The sequence below is a fragment of the Drosophila subpulchrella genome, chromosome 2L (genome assembly GCF_014743375.2).
Source record: "Drosophila subpulchrella strain 33 F10 #4 breed RU33 chromosome 2L, RU_Dsub_v1.1 Primary Assembly, whole genome shotgun sequence".
NCBI classification, from domain to species: Eukaryota; Metazoa; Arthropoda; class Insecta; order Diptera; family Drosophilidae; genus Drosophila; species Drosophila subpulchrella.
Window position 1 is genome coordinate 6,403,321 of NC_050610.1, and position 14,844 is coordinate 6,418,164.

Consider the following 14,844-nt stretch of genomic DNA (forward strand, 5'->3'; position numbering starts at 1 on the left):
TTCCCTTATGGATGATGAAAATTCGATGAAGTTTATGATAATTTCATCACATAACCATATCAAATTCGGACACTCAATCACTGCCTTTTTAAAACACTCTTTTTGATCGAGGTAGAGAGGTTTGGTGAGAGCGTCGGCTCGCCGATCTTGCAGGTGCCTCTGCAGTCGAATGCGTGCTGATTTGCAGTGTTGAAAATGCACAATATTTTCTATTTTTTATCTATTCTATCTTTTATATTTATTTTTAGCGTTTATTAATTGATTTTAGTCAATTTTATCATTTATTTGATACCTAGACCATTCCAATTATCCCCTTAGATCTTCCGATATGTAGTGTCAAAGTTAAGAGTATATACTGCACACTTTATGTTATGAGCCACGGTCTGTACAATACTTATACTCTATGGGTAAAAACGATTTTGTTATCGTGCTGGACGGGAATTCCCCCTTAACAAGATGGAGACTGACAACATCCAGGAGAAAGCCGCCTGTTGACATTTATACTATGATGTGCGAACGTGACGTTTTAAATTGTAGCTTAGTAAATAAATTGTAAACAATTCAATTCCAAATTCCGAGTGTATAATGGACAAAGATAACCGCGACTACTGGAAACTGCGATCCTTATACAAAGAAGTAGAAGATGATGATGTCCCGCGCTTTCCGCCAACGAACGTGGTGGAACCCCTGACCGCTCGCAACCTGTTCCAACTATACATCAACACCTTCATTGCAGCCAACCTGGCCGAGTCATGTGTTTTCCCACTGGACGTGGCCAAGACTCGGATGCAGGTGGATGGCGAGCAGGCGAAAAAGACGGGCACCAGAATGCCCACGTTCAGGGCAACTCTTGGTAACATGCTCAAGGTGGAGGGCTTTAGGTCACTCTACGCCGGCTTCTCGGCGATGGTTACCCGGAACCTGCTCTTCAACTCGGGGCGCGTCGTCATGTACGACATCTTCCGACGCCCGTTCCTCTACGTGAACGCGGAAAACGTAGAAAGCCTCAAAGTTCAGTGGTCCCTGGCCTGCAGCTTCACCGCCGGGTGCATAGCCCAGGCGCTGGCCAATCCCTTCGACATTGTCAAGGTGCGGATGCAGACAGAAGGTCGCCGTCGTCAGCTGGGCTACGAGGCGCGGGTGAGCAGCATGGGACAGTCCTTCGTGGACATCTACCGACATGGGGGACTGCCCAGCATGTGGAAGGGCGTGGGTCCCAGCTGCATCCGCGCCTGCCTGATGACGGCCGGAGATGTGGGGAGCTACGACATCAGCAAGCGCACTTTTAAGCGCCTGCTGAGTCTGGAGGACGGTCTGGGGCTGCGCTTCCTTTCCTCTATGTGCGCAGGGCTTACGGCCTCGGTGCTCAGCACTCCGGCAGACGTGATCAAGTCGCGTATGATGAACCAGCCGGTGGACGAGAGCGGAAAGAACCTCTATTACAAGAACTCCATCGACTGCATCAGAAAGCTGATCAGGGAAGAGGGCGCCCTGACCTTGTACAAGGGCCTGATGCCCACTTGGTTTCGCCTTGGGCCCTTCTCAGTTCTATTTTGGTTGTCCGTCGAACAACTGCGCCAGTGGGAAGGCCAGGTTGGTTTTTAAGCGCAGACTTTATGTATTGATGTATGGTTGTATAACTATTTTAACATTCAATTAAAGATGTACTTCATGTAAGCTTAATTGTTAAGCCCGTTACTCGTAGAGCAAAAGTGTACATTAGATTCGTCGGAAAGTACAATGTTCTTGATCAGAATCACTACCCGAGTCAAACTAGCCATGTCTGTCTGTCTGACCTTTTGTCTGTCTGAGCGCTGAGATCTCGAATATTTTAAAAGCTAGAAAGTCGGGATTGGTTATGCAGATTCTAGAGATTCTTGCACAACGCAAATTTAATTCAGCAAAGAGTCATGCCCACTCTAATGCCCACAAACGTCAATAACCTGTCTAACGACCACATTTGAAGATTTTATGGATAATTTTGGGTGTTGAAGAGGGCGTGGCGCCCTTCTGAAACAAACTTGTGCTGCCCAGAAAACCCAAGAAGCTACATGCCAAATCCCAACATTCTAGCTCCTATAGTTTCCAAGATCTCAGCGTTCATACGGACAGACGGACATGGCTAGTGTTCCTGATCAAGAACATATATACTTTAAGGGGTTGGAAACGCTTCCTTCTATTTGTTACAAGCTTTTCGACGAATCTAGCATACCCTTTTATTCTACGAGTAACGGGTATAAAAATACTTAATTAGGGTTTGGGTTTTATTGCAGTTTCTAGGTTTAAAAACACCTTAAATTTAAAAAGTTTTAATTTTTTCCAAAATCTACTGTTCTCTGTATGATTTTTTTCGGCTTAAAAAAGATATTTACGAGGATTATAAAATAAACAACAAAAGCACACTTGTTTGGTATTATCAATATCCCATGGCAACCTCCAGATTTTGTGTTAACGTGATTATAACAATAACATTAAATCGATCCAGAATTAGAGTGGCCCTAATAAAACAAAGGGCATTCAGCCTGGTGGCAATGTCGGAAGTTCGGGTTAGGCCAAAATCACGGACTTGTGGCCGGAAGTGGGTCCACTGGCGCCTGCTTTGGTGTTTGTGTGCTCCATGGCTCGTACCAGGAGGAGGATGACGGTGTAAGTGCCATTTCAAGCAAATTGCCAATGTAAATGTTGCAGCAACCAGCGGTAGTGGCAACAACTAAATGTTGACCCCATAGCAGCTGTGTAAACAGCAGCAACAATAACAGCAACACTTGCCACCCAGGAGTAAAGTATTTGCTGATGACGTCAAAAGGCGCAAACACAGAAACACACACACCAGGCTTATGCTCCATTTCCCCACCATTTCCCCTGCCATTTTCCACGACACTTTCCCCCCACCAGGCAGACAACTCAACTAACTGCAACTCAATTTTGCAGCGGAAAAGCAACGCAACCAAAATGGCCACAACGGCGCTTCCTGGTCGCCGTTTTGCGTTTTGCTGAGGCACGCGCAATTTGATTTGATTTTATTGCCCCGCCCACACTTTCTGAGGACATTAAAACTCGTGGGCGAGTGTCTGCAGCGAAGGGATAATGCTATGGAAATAGTTTACCCCCAAGGGACTTGACGAGAATGGGGGGAAAATTGCTGACTTATAATTTTTTAAATATATTTCGATTTTAATCTTGGTTCAAACCAACTAATGTCATAAGGCTCAGTGGCTTTTAACCATTTTTTTAAGAAAGATGATAGGATAAGCGGTAATTCTAGTCAAAGTCATCTGCAAGCATAATATTGTCTTCCCTTTTTACCAGGTATTACACAAAGTATAAACTAAAACAATTAACAGAATATATTTGACCTATCACAAATAAAACACTGATTTCAACCATTTAGCAAAGTCACTGCAAATTTTGAAGAAAATTTAATAGCTCATGAAAAAGTTCAACGGAGTACAACCCTCAGAAGATATATTTGTGCACCCCAAGCTTAAGATTTTATGCAAAATGCAGTGAATTTGTAATGAACATCCTTGTAATGAAATTGCTTTCGTGGCTTACCATCTTCTATTTCCGTATTTTCCATCTCCTTTTTTTCCTCGAAGGCTGAGAACGTCTGTGAGGCTGAAAATTAAGATTTCAAAGAAACGTTTTCAGAACCACCAACGTGTGCGTTCAGTGGAGCGTTCCTTTTTCCCTCAATCTTCGCAATCTTGGCCAGGACCGTAGTGAGGTTTTTATAAAGGTAACCCAAAACCTATGTTTCTTGGTATTAAAATATTAAAATGGTGAAATGAAAGTTATTTAAATAGCTTGATTCTGATAAATCATCAGTGATGTCCTTTCTAACATTACTTTAGGAGTTCAAGGCTTCTTATAATTGTAGCTCAATACGTGTCAATCATTAGCGTTAAAGATTGTTTAAAGAAAGAACACGTAAGGTGCCAAGATAACTTTATAATGTTCTCAATCGTAGAAACGATGGAGCAGTATTTTATCACCGCCAAAAAATTTAACATTTGGAAATTTTCAAGATTTGATATTGAGGTTTTTAAATTTGTTTTCTAAAGAAAAGTTTTTTTTATTATATTTAGGAAAAAATTAATGGCTTTATATAATAACAAAATGTCCGGGGTAACTAGTTCCTCCTTTTCTAAAGCAGTTTATTATTTTTTTGGAAATTCATGAATGGTTGCCAATGGTTACTTCTACAAAATATGATATAATAGTCCGTATGGTTTGTTATTCTTCTGAAGAATGTTTAGTACTCTTATATACATGTACTTATTCGTGCCGCAGTTTACCTAATGCATATATATGGAAATAATTTTAAGAACCTCACAGATTTATATTCCTCTACCAGGCTACGCGCCTGAACCTGTCTTACGCGGCGTATGCTTAACGCCCTCCTAATTAGTACATTATGCACTCGCATGTGAAAAGCAGTCGACTCAACTCAATGCCTCTATCTCTGTGTCTTGCTCCACTTACAGCTCAGACGTCTTGCCACTTGCAACTGCAACAGGAGCAAAAGCCACAAAGGACTCAAAGGACAACTGAAGGAAGCGAGGATAGAGATAGCGAACAATAGCCAAGCGTGAGTGTCGTAGACGCGCATCGGAGCTGTAGAGGAACGCCATCACATTGGATTACGCGCAGTTTTACTTTAGAGCGGTGCCAATTAGTGGCCAACAGCAGCAACAACAGCAGCAGCAACAGCACCAGCAGCTCGTGCAGCAGCAATTGCTAGCCCAGCAGCAGCAGCAACTGCAGATCCAGCAGCTGCAGCAACAATTGCTGCTGCAGCGACTCGAGCGCGAGTTGCAGCAGAGTTACTCGTGCCTGCGGCAACGTTGGCTCACCGGCTACGCAGCCCCCCACCAGCAGCAGCAGCAGATCGCCCAGCAGCAGCAGCTCTTCGCGGCCCAGCAGTTGCAGCTGCAGCACCAGCAACTGCAACACCAACAGCAGCAGCAACAGCAACAGCAGCAGCAGCAGCAACAGTATAGCTACTACTTCAGTCGCGGCAGCACCAACACCGATCTGGGTCTGGGACTGGGCCTGGGCTTCGGTCTGGGCAGCGGCAACCTAGCCAGGTAATATCACACCCACTTAACTTCTAACCCTTTCTGAAAAAATATAAAAAATATATCATCCCAAGCCACTTATTGTCCATTATTAAAAACAGATAAGAAAATTTTAAATACCTTTGTAAGATTTCATTTTTAATACTTAGTCTACCCACAATTCCACAAAACTGCTTATCTTATTTCTCAAGATACTCTTCAACAACAAATTACTTTTAAAAGTTGTCTTAAGGAGTATATACTTGAAAAACAGTATTAACCACAATTGGTCTTAAAAGGTAGATGGTTTATGACAAATTATAAAGTAGATCTAAAAAAATTTTGATTTAAATGTGTGTGGTCTTAAAAATGTAAATACCACATTGTGACCATTGCCATTTATTTTAAAAATGCTTAGAGTAAATATGAATACTAATACCTAATATTTTCTAACCTGATCAGAATATTATCTAAATTATGAACGCTTAAGTATTCAAATCTTTGAAAAGTACTTAAAAAAGTACTCTAAAAGTACCTATGAATATATACAAAAATCGGTTAAAAACTGGAAAATGTAGCAACCTTTTGCCATTACAGCTGGTACCATCTGCCGTCCACATCGGCGCACATCTATATAGGAACTACCAGCAGCAGCGGAACAGCGGGCAGCACTCCCTATCCGTATCCGTACCGGAGCGTAGGCGCATATTCCGGAGGCGGTTATCCGGCAGCGGCGCTAATCAACTTCGATGCCTCGCCAACGCCGCTGTTAGCCTCAGCGGGAACTTCGCCTGGTTACTTGCCCCCCTTGGCCGTTCCGGCTGCTTTGCCGCCACCACCGCCGGCGCCAAGTGTAGCCACCGACTATTATTTCAGCAGCCGGAGCACCCGGACCGTTCCACCACCGGTACCGCCCACTCCGGCGGCCGTTGCAGCGGCAGCATCAGCGGTCTCCACCTCACCGTTCCGGGAGTACGGGAGCACAGCGGCGGCAGCGGCAGCGGCGGAGGAGCTGCAAGCTGGCTATCGCTACAAGGCCACGCCCCGCAGGCGGTACGACGCCTACGACAACTACGGCTATCTGCCGGGCTTTGCCAGCACCACTGAAGACGAGGAGGACCTGCTCGAGGAGTGCCTGCCGCAGGCCCTGCTCTCCACGGACTGCTCGAGTCTCGAGGAACTGCGCTTCTTCCACCTGCAGGAGGAGGAGGACGAGGACGAGGACGACGAGGAGGTGGCCACGCAGCTGGCGCACATCCTTGACCTGCCGGACTTTCTGCATCCCTACGGCGGCAGCGGCCGGGACAGCCTGCACAGCCACAAGACGCCGCCGCAACACGAGTACCAAACGGAGCACGGCTCAGCCGCAGCGGGAGGAGCAGGATCAGCGGGATCAGCAGTGGGCAGGGGTGGATCCGATCTGGGTGGCGGTGGTCAGTCGCAGCGTGTCCTCGAGGACCAGCGATACCAGCCCTACCAATACCAGCAGCAGCAACAACAGCAGCAGCAGCAACAGCAGCAGCAGCATCATCATCATCAACAGCAGCAACAGCGACAGCAGCAACATCAGTCGCACTACCCGCAGCAACACCAGCAATTCCAGCCGACGCAGCAGCAACTGCAGCAGCAGTCCTACCACTCCTACCAGTATCCTTCGCAGGACAGCTGCGAGGGCTTCAATCAGTTCGCTACCAACGCCGGCAGCTGCCTGGGCAACCAGAGAATGATGGTTAGCAAATTGTGGAACAGCTGCTTCCCGGAGTTCACCCCGGACCATGTGCACCGCCACAACTTTTACCTGTGCCAGGTGAGACAACTCTTTACATTACAAAATTACGAATAGGCTTATTCCCTAAAAATCAATTATGTCTATATACTCTAACAATAACTTATTTAAGTCTTAACCCATTTTGGTTCAAAGCCCTTACTATTTATTTCTATTATATTATAAACTTGGTTGAATTCATGTAGTTATTAGCACTAGTGAATGGAATATGCTCCATACTCAATTTTAATATTATTCAAAGTTTTTTATACTTATAATATTACATCACATATCATTATATAAGTCACATTACGGTCAGGCAAGTATATAGACTTCTAAATGGAATATATTCTCTACTCAATTAGATATTTACTCACATTTAAATAACTTTAGAAAATACAAATTTTGTTGATTTTTAAAACTTTTTAAGATTTGAAAATAAATTATAACTGATTGTTTTTTTAAATCTTAAGCAATTCAAATTTTTTTTAATTTTTAAAGACTTACAAATTGAGTACATTCCCTAATCAATTACAAAAAGGTTCTTACATAAATAGATTTAAATAAAAATGTATATGTTTTTTTTACATATACAAAATATGGGTTCCCGATGTTTTAAATCAACTATTACCGTCAATAAATAAAGTATTTTTGTTGTCTTGACCTTTTTTTATATGATGCATTATAATAAATATTTTAATTTTTCAAAAAGTTATCTAGGTAATGCCTCGATAACCTTAAATTTCTGGGGAATTAGAATTCGATCTATTCTAACAATCTTTTCTCCCTTAGTGGCAGCGCAACACGCAGGTGCGGATCGTTTACCTGTTCTACCGCTGGATAACGGCCATCACCTGCCTGGCGGCCCTGGTCTGCTCCTTGCTGGACATCGGGCGCACGGACGAGCACTTCGAGCACCACTATGCCAAGTGGTGGATCTACCTGACCCACTGGGGACTGCTCTTCTGCACGGTGCAGGCCTGGCTGGCCGCCTGGATAGTCACCCAGGGAATGATGGTGGAGCGCGAGGACTTTGAGATCGTGCGCCAGGCGAAGAAGAGCCGCCTGCACCACCTGTATTGGGTGCTCTACACCTGTGCCACTGTCTATGCCTTCATTGTCACCATGTGCTATTGGCTCCTGGTCCACAATCCCGGTAAGTGGATGACGTTAGATTAAGATAAGGGGTACAAGATGAACTAAAATATAAAATAGGCTTAGACTTATCTTCAGAACTAAGATTACATCTGAAATCCACCTTATAACATCACACATTCACAAAATTATGATTAATTTACACCTTAATTCAATAAAAAGTAGGTTCGGATCAAACATACATAAACAGTTCCAAAATCGATCTGCAGTAGTACTTGATTAACTATACATTTTTGACTGAAAATCGTAATTGATTTGAGTCTTTTTCCAATTGTGGCTGTATACCAAAAAAGTTTAATCATTTAAAGAACACGTTTAAACAGAGGCTTGAATGCACATCACCCTGGTGATTATATATAGAGTTCGACGTTTACTTATTACCTATACGCACTGTTGTAAATAGATTAGTACAAAGTAGTTGATATATCGAGGAATTTAGTAAGCCCATTGCTTAGATATAAACACGTGACAATTTAATTAAAGACTTACAAAAAATCTAAAAACAAATAAGATCAGCCCCAGCCCGTTAACCCTTAAATTCTGATCCAGCCTTATCCCAGCTAAGCGTGGGCATCCAAAGTGTCGACCGAAAAGCGATGGGCAAACACGATGCCGCTCACAGTGAAAGCGTAGTTGATGAACATCTTGATGGCCGCCTCCAGGTACTGGTGGGGCAAGTAGCCGGTGCGATGGCGGGGCAAGAAGAGCTTCTGGGAGTTGAACATGGCCCAGGGTCCGAAGATCACCAGGCAGACGCTGGTGGGCACGTAGTAGCACATATTCATGCGGATGCCCAGGGCCACGGCGGAGATGACAAAGACCACGATGCTGGCCACGATGAGGATCCAGAGGTTGGCGGTGAGGAAGCCGGGCACCCACAGACCCAGCAGAGTATACACAACCAGCACACCAATGCCGATCAGCACAAAGGGCCAGGTGATGTCTCCCTCCAAGATGTGCAGGCACACCACCAGCAGCGTGAGGCTCTCGAAGATGCAGCCGAATATGATCCAGTTCAGCGGGAAGGTGAACTGCAGCCGCCGGAAGCCGATGAAGGCCAGCGTGAGGTTGATCCACGAGAGCAGAAGCAGCAGGACGGACAGGCTGCGGTTGGCCGGATTCAGTTGGGGGCGCCAGCGGTACGTGGATCCGAGCCACTGCAGCGAGGCGAGGGTCACCTGGATGCCCAGCAGCAGGCAGACGTAGGTGCGGAACAGGCAGCGGGAGGGCTCACGCTTCTGAGGAATCCTGGTGATCGATGTTCCCCTCTCCACATACTCCTCACTCCTCACGTAGGCCGTCCTTATTACCTGGCTGTCGGTCAAGCTGGAATCCGCCTCGTAATCGGTCTTTGGGCCAAAGGATCCAAGGGATCGCACGCTGAAATTCGGGGCTGATACCGATCTGGTTACACTTAACATACTGGCTGTCAGGCCGAGCTCTCCCCTTTGACACTTGACACACGCCCGGGAAACGAGCAAAACAATAGGAGAACACCCACCTCGATGAGTGATCAGCCAACCGATGGCGTCGCCCGCCTCCGTCTCAAGGTGTCCCTGTGGATCTACGGCACCGCCCTGGTGTTCATTCTCGTGGCCATTCTGCTGCTCATCCTGCCGGGTCTGGTGCGTGGATATCCCCTGGTCTCGAACGATGTGGCCACCTATTGCTTCTTCGGCGTCGGACTGGCCACGCTGTGCGTCTATGTCAACGTGATGTGGCTGCGTTGGAAGTGTCCCTTCATCAACTACTTCATTGCAGCCTGTCTGGCATTTGGATCGGTATCGGTTCTCTCGTATCAGTTAACTGTGCACGTGCTGCTTCTCAGCCTGGAGATTCTAATCATGATGTCGCTGGTGCTGATTGTGGGCTCCTTTAAGCTGCCCAAGTTTCCCACGGTGGCATACCTACTGTTTACCTGGGGCATATTCGTCACGTTCTCCTCCATCCTGATGACCATAGTTTGTGGCCACTTGCTGGATATCCTGCTCTCCTATGAAGTAGCCATTCACTTTGCACTCTGGCAAATCATGTTCCCGCTAATTGTGTTCCAGGCGCAGGTGATCTCCGGATTTTGGGACAACCTACCGCCCTTCATCGACAAGACACTCTGCTCCACGATGCTGTTGTTAGACTTCCTTGCCTGCTACGCCTTCCTGGACTCCGCCGAAGACATTGGGTTCGAGGTCTTTTACGTCAGCCAAACGTCAAACCAACAGTTTTTAGCCAGATCCATTAAGAGCCAATGGGATATGATGATGGACTCGAAATAGGGACTTCTCAAATTGGAGAGCTCTGCTAAAGCCTGCCTTATAATAGTATATTAAATATATAGATAGTAAACTTATCGGAACATTTTTGGAATACCTATACATTTTTCATTAATAACTAATGTGTAGTTAAGGTTTTGTTTGAGTAAGTAAAAAATAAAAGAGTATTTGTCAAAAATTAACGCGAATTCTTTAGCAAACCGAGAAAACAAGAATTTTCACTCGCGGTATACTTTATTATTTCACCAAGGCAAAGTAATCAATTTATATAATTGACGGTGTTCCCTTCCTTTTTGGAAAAGTAAAATATAAGAACAATTTGACGTGACGTAGAACATTGAGCTAACAAGCTTAATATATAATAAATATAATAATAAAATAAATTTTAAGTAAAGAATACGTTTAAAGTACGTTTGTTAAAACTGAAGACCTCATTAATCTTTCAGAAATCCACAAGATCGATGCGCTAAACATAATGGTCCATGTGCTCAACACGATTATAATGCTCATCGATTTGGCCATAGTGGGTCACCCAATAAAGATGAGCCACGCCTACTTTACCACTGGCATTGGCCTGGCCTACGCCATATTCACGGGAATCTATTTCTTGGCCGGCGGCACAGACAGGTGAGTTTCAAACGGATATCCGGTCATGCAATCTATTTATAATGGTTCTTCCGTTTACAGGAAAAACCAAACTGCCATCTACCCGATGATGGACTGGACCAAGCCGGGCAAGGCGATTATTGTGACGGCCTGCGCCATAATCTTTACGTTCTTCGTGCACTTCTGCTGCTACCTCCTCTACCGCGGACGTGTGTGGCTCTTCACCAAGCTGTGCATCCGAGGACGGCACAACCGCGACGGGGAAATGGGTGAGGGTCTCAACGATGACTCCGGATCCCGCATGGGCGGCGGTGGGGGAGGTGCAGGCGGCGGTGGAGGATCGGCAGGAGGCGGTGGAGCAGCTGGTGGCTCGGTGGCTGCCGCTGGCGCTGTGGGCAGCAGCCAGGACTACGCCCATCAGCAGCAGTACCCCATTGCCCACACGGAGCAGCCGCGGGCGGGCAGCCACCAACAGCAGCAGCAGCAGCCGCCGGGCAGTTACCAGCTGCCGCCGCAGTATTCCGGATATCTCCAGCAGCCCGTGGTGGCCGGGGTCAATGTGGGCGTGATCAGTGCCGAGGGAGTGTACCAGCCCATTGGCACGGACACCGGACGCACCAGTGGCGGAGGACAAGGCGGAGGAGGAGGCGATGGCAAGCACAAATCCTCCTCGGGATCAACAGCTGGAGCAGGAGCAGGATCAGGACCAGGTTCGGGATCCGGTTCCGGATCGGGCTCGGCCTTGACGCGCACCGTAGCCCACTTGGAGGCGTCGCAACGGGAGCAGTTCCTCAATCCCAACAAGATTGTCGAGTACAAGATGTAAAGGCGTTGCACCCGGCACCGGTATACGTTCCACTTGTCCATGAAGTTTCTGGAGAAGCACTGTGCCCAGTGCGAGGCGACGCGGAGCGCCATCTGCGAGGAGGAGCGCCACTTGGCATGAGTGGCACAGTGGTTAGTTTTTAGAATTGCTTTCGGGACTGGTCTAGTCCAGTTCTCGAATACCTGCCAGGCCAAATCGATTGATCGGGCTCAAATCAGTATTGCACTTGGTATTGTGTTTTTGGCAAAGTAGTTTGTAACCGTAGTTTCGTAATTTTGTAAAAGCTTTGCCAATTTTTTAAATGTGTAGACGCTTTTCCGTGTGCCGAATGGCATGCGAACATATAGCACGACAAAGGTCTAGAGAATATTAGAGATGTTCCTTTAAGTGAGGGATTACCGTTGAGTGTATTCAGGACTCTTTTTGTTTATGAGGGGTAATCCTATCGGCAAGTCGTTCCAAAGGTTTAAAACGTTTTAATGGACTAAGTTGAACATGATATTTGTATTAAACAAATCACCTATTTTTTTGTTTGGAGCTCAGTTATCTAATTATCGTCTTAATAACGCGATTGTGTTCAGAAAAATTAACACACTATCTGTCAACAGTTAATTTCGGCCCAAATTTAAATCGAACAAAAGCTGGAGAAAAGAACAAACTGACATACTGCCTACAATGATTTAAGTTAGGAACTTTTTTACATAGCTAATTTAACCATTTATCCACAGAATTTATATATATCGGTGCAGGTGTGAAGCCAGCTCATGCATCAACATCCGAGAGCAGTTGATTTAATTGAGATAATTCGGGATCTTATCGGGCTTTTGGATTGCTGAGCATGGGGATATGGCAAACTAAATTGGCAATTTTTTAAAGGAGCTTAATGGAGCCGTAAAAGAAGTAGAGCAAACAACATTAATTTTAGGACATGCTTGGCATTGGTTTGCTTAGTAATTAGTGAATTGATAACATAAAATACGTTTCTTTAAATGAATATTTTCCCAGCAAGCTCAATCGCTGCTAGAAACACTCTAATAAACATTATTCTACAAAGCACGACGTAATATATTACGAATAACAATATCAGAAATAAATATTTTAGCATACGATGTTGAAAAGTATATTGCAAAACGTTTTACTTTCGACTCGAAAACAAAATAAGTACCGAAATTCTTGTACCCTAAACACACTCTGATGTTTTGCTTTTGTTGGTTTCTGCGACTTGAACAGCTACTTACCACATACTGAAAACAGTGATTAGATTTATAACCAAACGGAAACCTACAGAAATATGTAAATAGTTGATTTCGTTTATGTTGATCGATTTCTATCTATATTCAAATGCATAGCAAGGATTCAGGAATCTGTTGAAGAAAATGTCAGATCACGCGAAAAGGTATAGCCAACTTGAATAAACGTTCAGAAACAGCAATGAAAGATAAAACTATAAATCAAATGCATTGAATAAAACTCGTCAAGAGGAATGTGTTAGCAAGCTAAAGCAAAACAAAAGCAAATATAACAAAATATTTAAATAAATATACAGAAACGAATGCAGAGCAAATAGCATGCCCTAACTATACTTACATTATTAAATATATGTAAAGCATAGCAAGGTAAAGTAAACAACCATTAATTTTTGATAGATTTACATTAATTGAACACTTTTTCCCATACAAACAGATCATCCACAGCTATTCAGGTATTCTTATTTCCACATTATTTGAACCCAGTTTCTTTTTAGAGGAATTTTACCAGTTTTGGTTAACGAACTGCAAAATGTGCATCATTTTTGTGTCAGTTTCGCACATTTTCCCAATTTGTTTTCCAAAAATTTAGCATAAATGTATAAATGAATGTTTATATAGACTGAATATTATTAAAACAAAGAAAAAATCTAAAAAAAACATAAAACTAAAATAACACATGAAGGACACTGTTAAACCTTTTTGGAATTGTAAAAATAAAAATCAAAATGCAATATTTCATATTAGCCACAACATAAAACAGTAAACACATATCAACAATTAGACAAGATCATTCTTAAAATAAAGATATTCAAATAGACGAAAATACAAAAGTTTCAAATAAAACCAATCAAAGTTGACCTCATCAAGAACCACACATAAGCAATTAAAACTTGCATAAAGAAAAATGTATAAATGTTAAACAACCATTATAAAGTATGTATATGCAGAATATATTTAGCAGAGAAAAATTCAAATATTATATTTTGTAGATTTTTAGTAAATTAGAAAGTGAACGATTACGAAACCCAATGTCAACACACATGCATATGTCTACAAAATATGTATCCAATATATACATCCCCCATACCCTTGAAAATGTAGCTCAGCTCTCTGTACCCAAGTTGAGAATTAGAGTTGAAGTTGTTGATTGAACAAATGAGGAAATGGAAAAGCTTTAAGAAACCCAAATGATTGGATAAAACTTTTATACACCGACATAAAAGTTTAATTAGGTTGCTCAAATGAGTTCTTGGCAAGCAGTTGGCTCAACAGATAGTACACGAAAGGCTCAACAGAATTCAGTATTAGCAAAGGCAATTTGAAGCGAGTATACAAAGTAAATCAAAATGTTATTAACAAAGCACACCAAAAACAAAAGTTAAAAAACTGCATGTGTTGACGAAGAAATAAAATTTCAATGTTGTGAAATTTTAACAAAGAAAAAACAGACAACCAAATTGTTTACTTCAAAAGTATTTCTGCGCATTTAATCGTAAAACAATGCTTCATCATTTCAACCTATAATGAGTCGAAGTTTTGCTAAGCAATTAAAAACAAAGTAACGAAACAAGATTTCAAAAACCAAACAAGTAAGAAGGGAAAACCGAACATAATAAATTGTTAGAAAAACCATGAAAGTGTAAACGCTAATGGGTGTCATGCATTTTAAAAGCATAGCAAAAGCTAAACTATTATATTACCAACAAAAAGAGAACACAAAATTCATTAACTTACTTACGTAAGTATGTTTGTGTGTGCGTAAATGCATAATATAAAATATTATTAAAATTATTATGTATTTCAAGCAAAGAATTGTGAATTAGTAATAAACAGAAACAAAATGTCAAGCAAAATGGTAAATAAAAAATGTACAATACAAAAAAGTTTCGCGGCTGCCGTTGCTCTCTTACCG

At 43.2% G+C, this 14,844-nt stretch overlaps 4 protein-coding genes across 5 annotated transcripts; 3 read left to right on the forward strand and 1 right to left on the reverse strand.

The window, feature by feature from the left end:
• The first annotated feature begins 509 nt into the window (after nt 1-509).
• On the forward strand, nt 510-1,683 carry LOC119548366 (mitochondrial uncoupling protein 4C). The gene has a single exon (XM_037855583.1). The coding sequence runs from the start codon at nt 586-588 to the stop codon at nt 1,603-1,605; it is 1,020 nt and encodes a 339-aa protein (XP_037711511.1). The 5' UTR covers nt 510-585; the 3' UTR covers nt 1,606-1,683.
• A 2,436-nt stretch (nt 1,684-4,119) lies between these two features.
• LOC119546168 lies at nt 4,120-14,807 on the forward strand. The gene is made up of 6 exons (XM_037852288.1): nt 4,120-4,128; nt 4,624-5,090; nt 5,658-6,867; nt 7,618-7,981; nt 10,697-10,877; nt 10,938-14,807. Exons 1-6 carry the CDS (start codon nt 4,120-4,122, stop codon nt 11,680-11,682), a joined length of 2,976 nt encoding a protein of 991 aa, XP_037708216.1. The 3' UTR covers nt 11,683-14,807.
• Nucleotides 8,432-9,734, reverse strand: LOC119548367. The gene has a single exon (XM_037855584.1). It carries the CDS (start codon nt 9,399-9,401, stop codon nt 8,541-8,543), a length of 861 nt encoding a protein of 286 aa, XP_037711512.1. The 5' UTR covers nt 9,402-9,734; the 3' UTR covers nt 8,432-8,540.
• On the forward strand, nt 9,356-10,677 carry LOC119548368. 2 transcript variants are annotated; one of them, XM_037855586.1, is made up of 2 exons: nt 9,356-9,980; nt 10,035-10,677. In XM_037855586.1, exons 1-2 carry the CDS (start codon nt 9,486-9,488, stop codon nt 10,251-10,253), a joined length of 714 nt encoding a protein of 237 aa, XP_037711514.1. In that variant the 5' UTR covers nt 9,356-9,485; the 3' UTR covers nt 10,254-10,677. The 2 variants fall into 2 exon arrangements, with proteins under 2 accessions (XP_037711514.1, XP_037711513.1); XM_037855585.1 differs by having other exon boundaries at nt 9,356-10,677.
• Nucleotides 14,808-14,844: the final 37 nt, after the last annotated feature.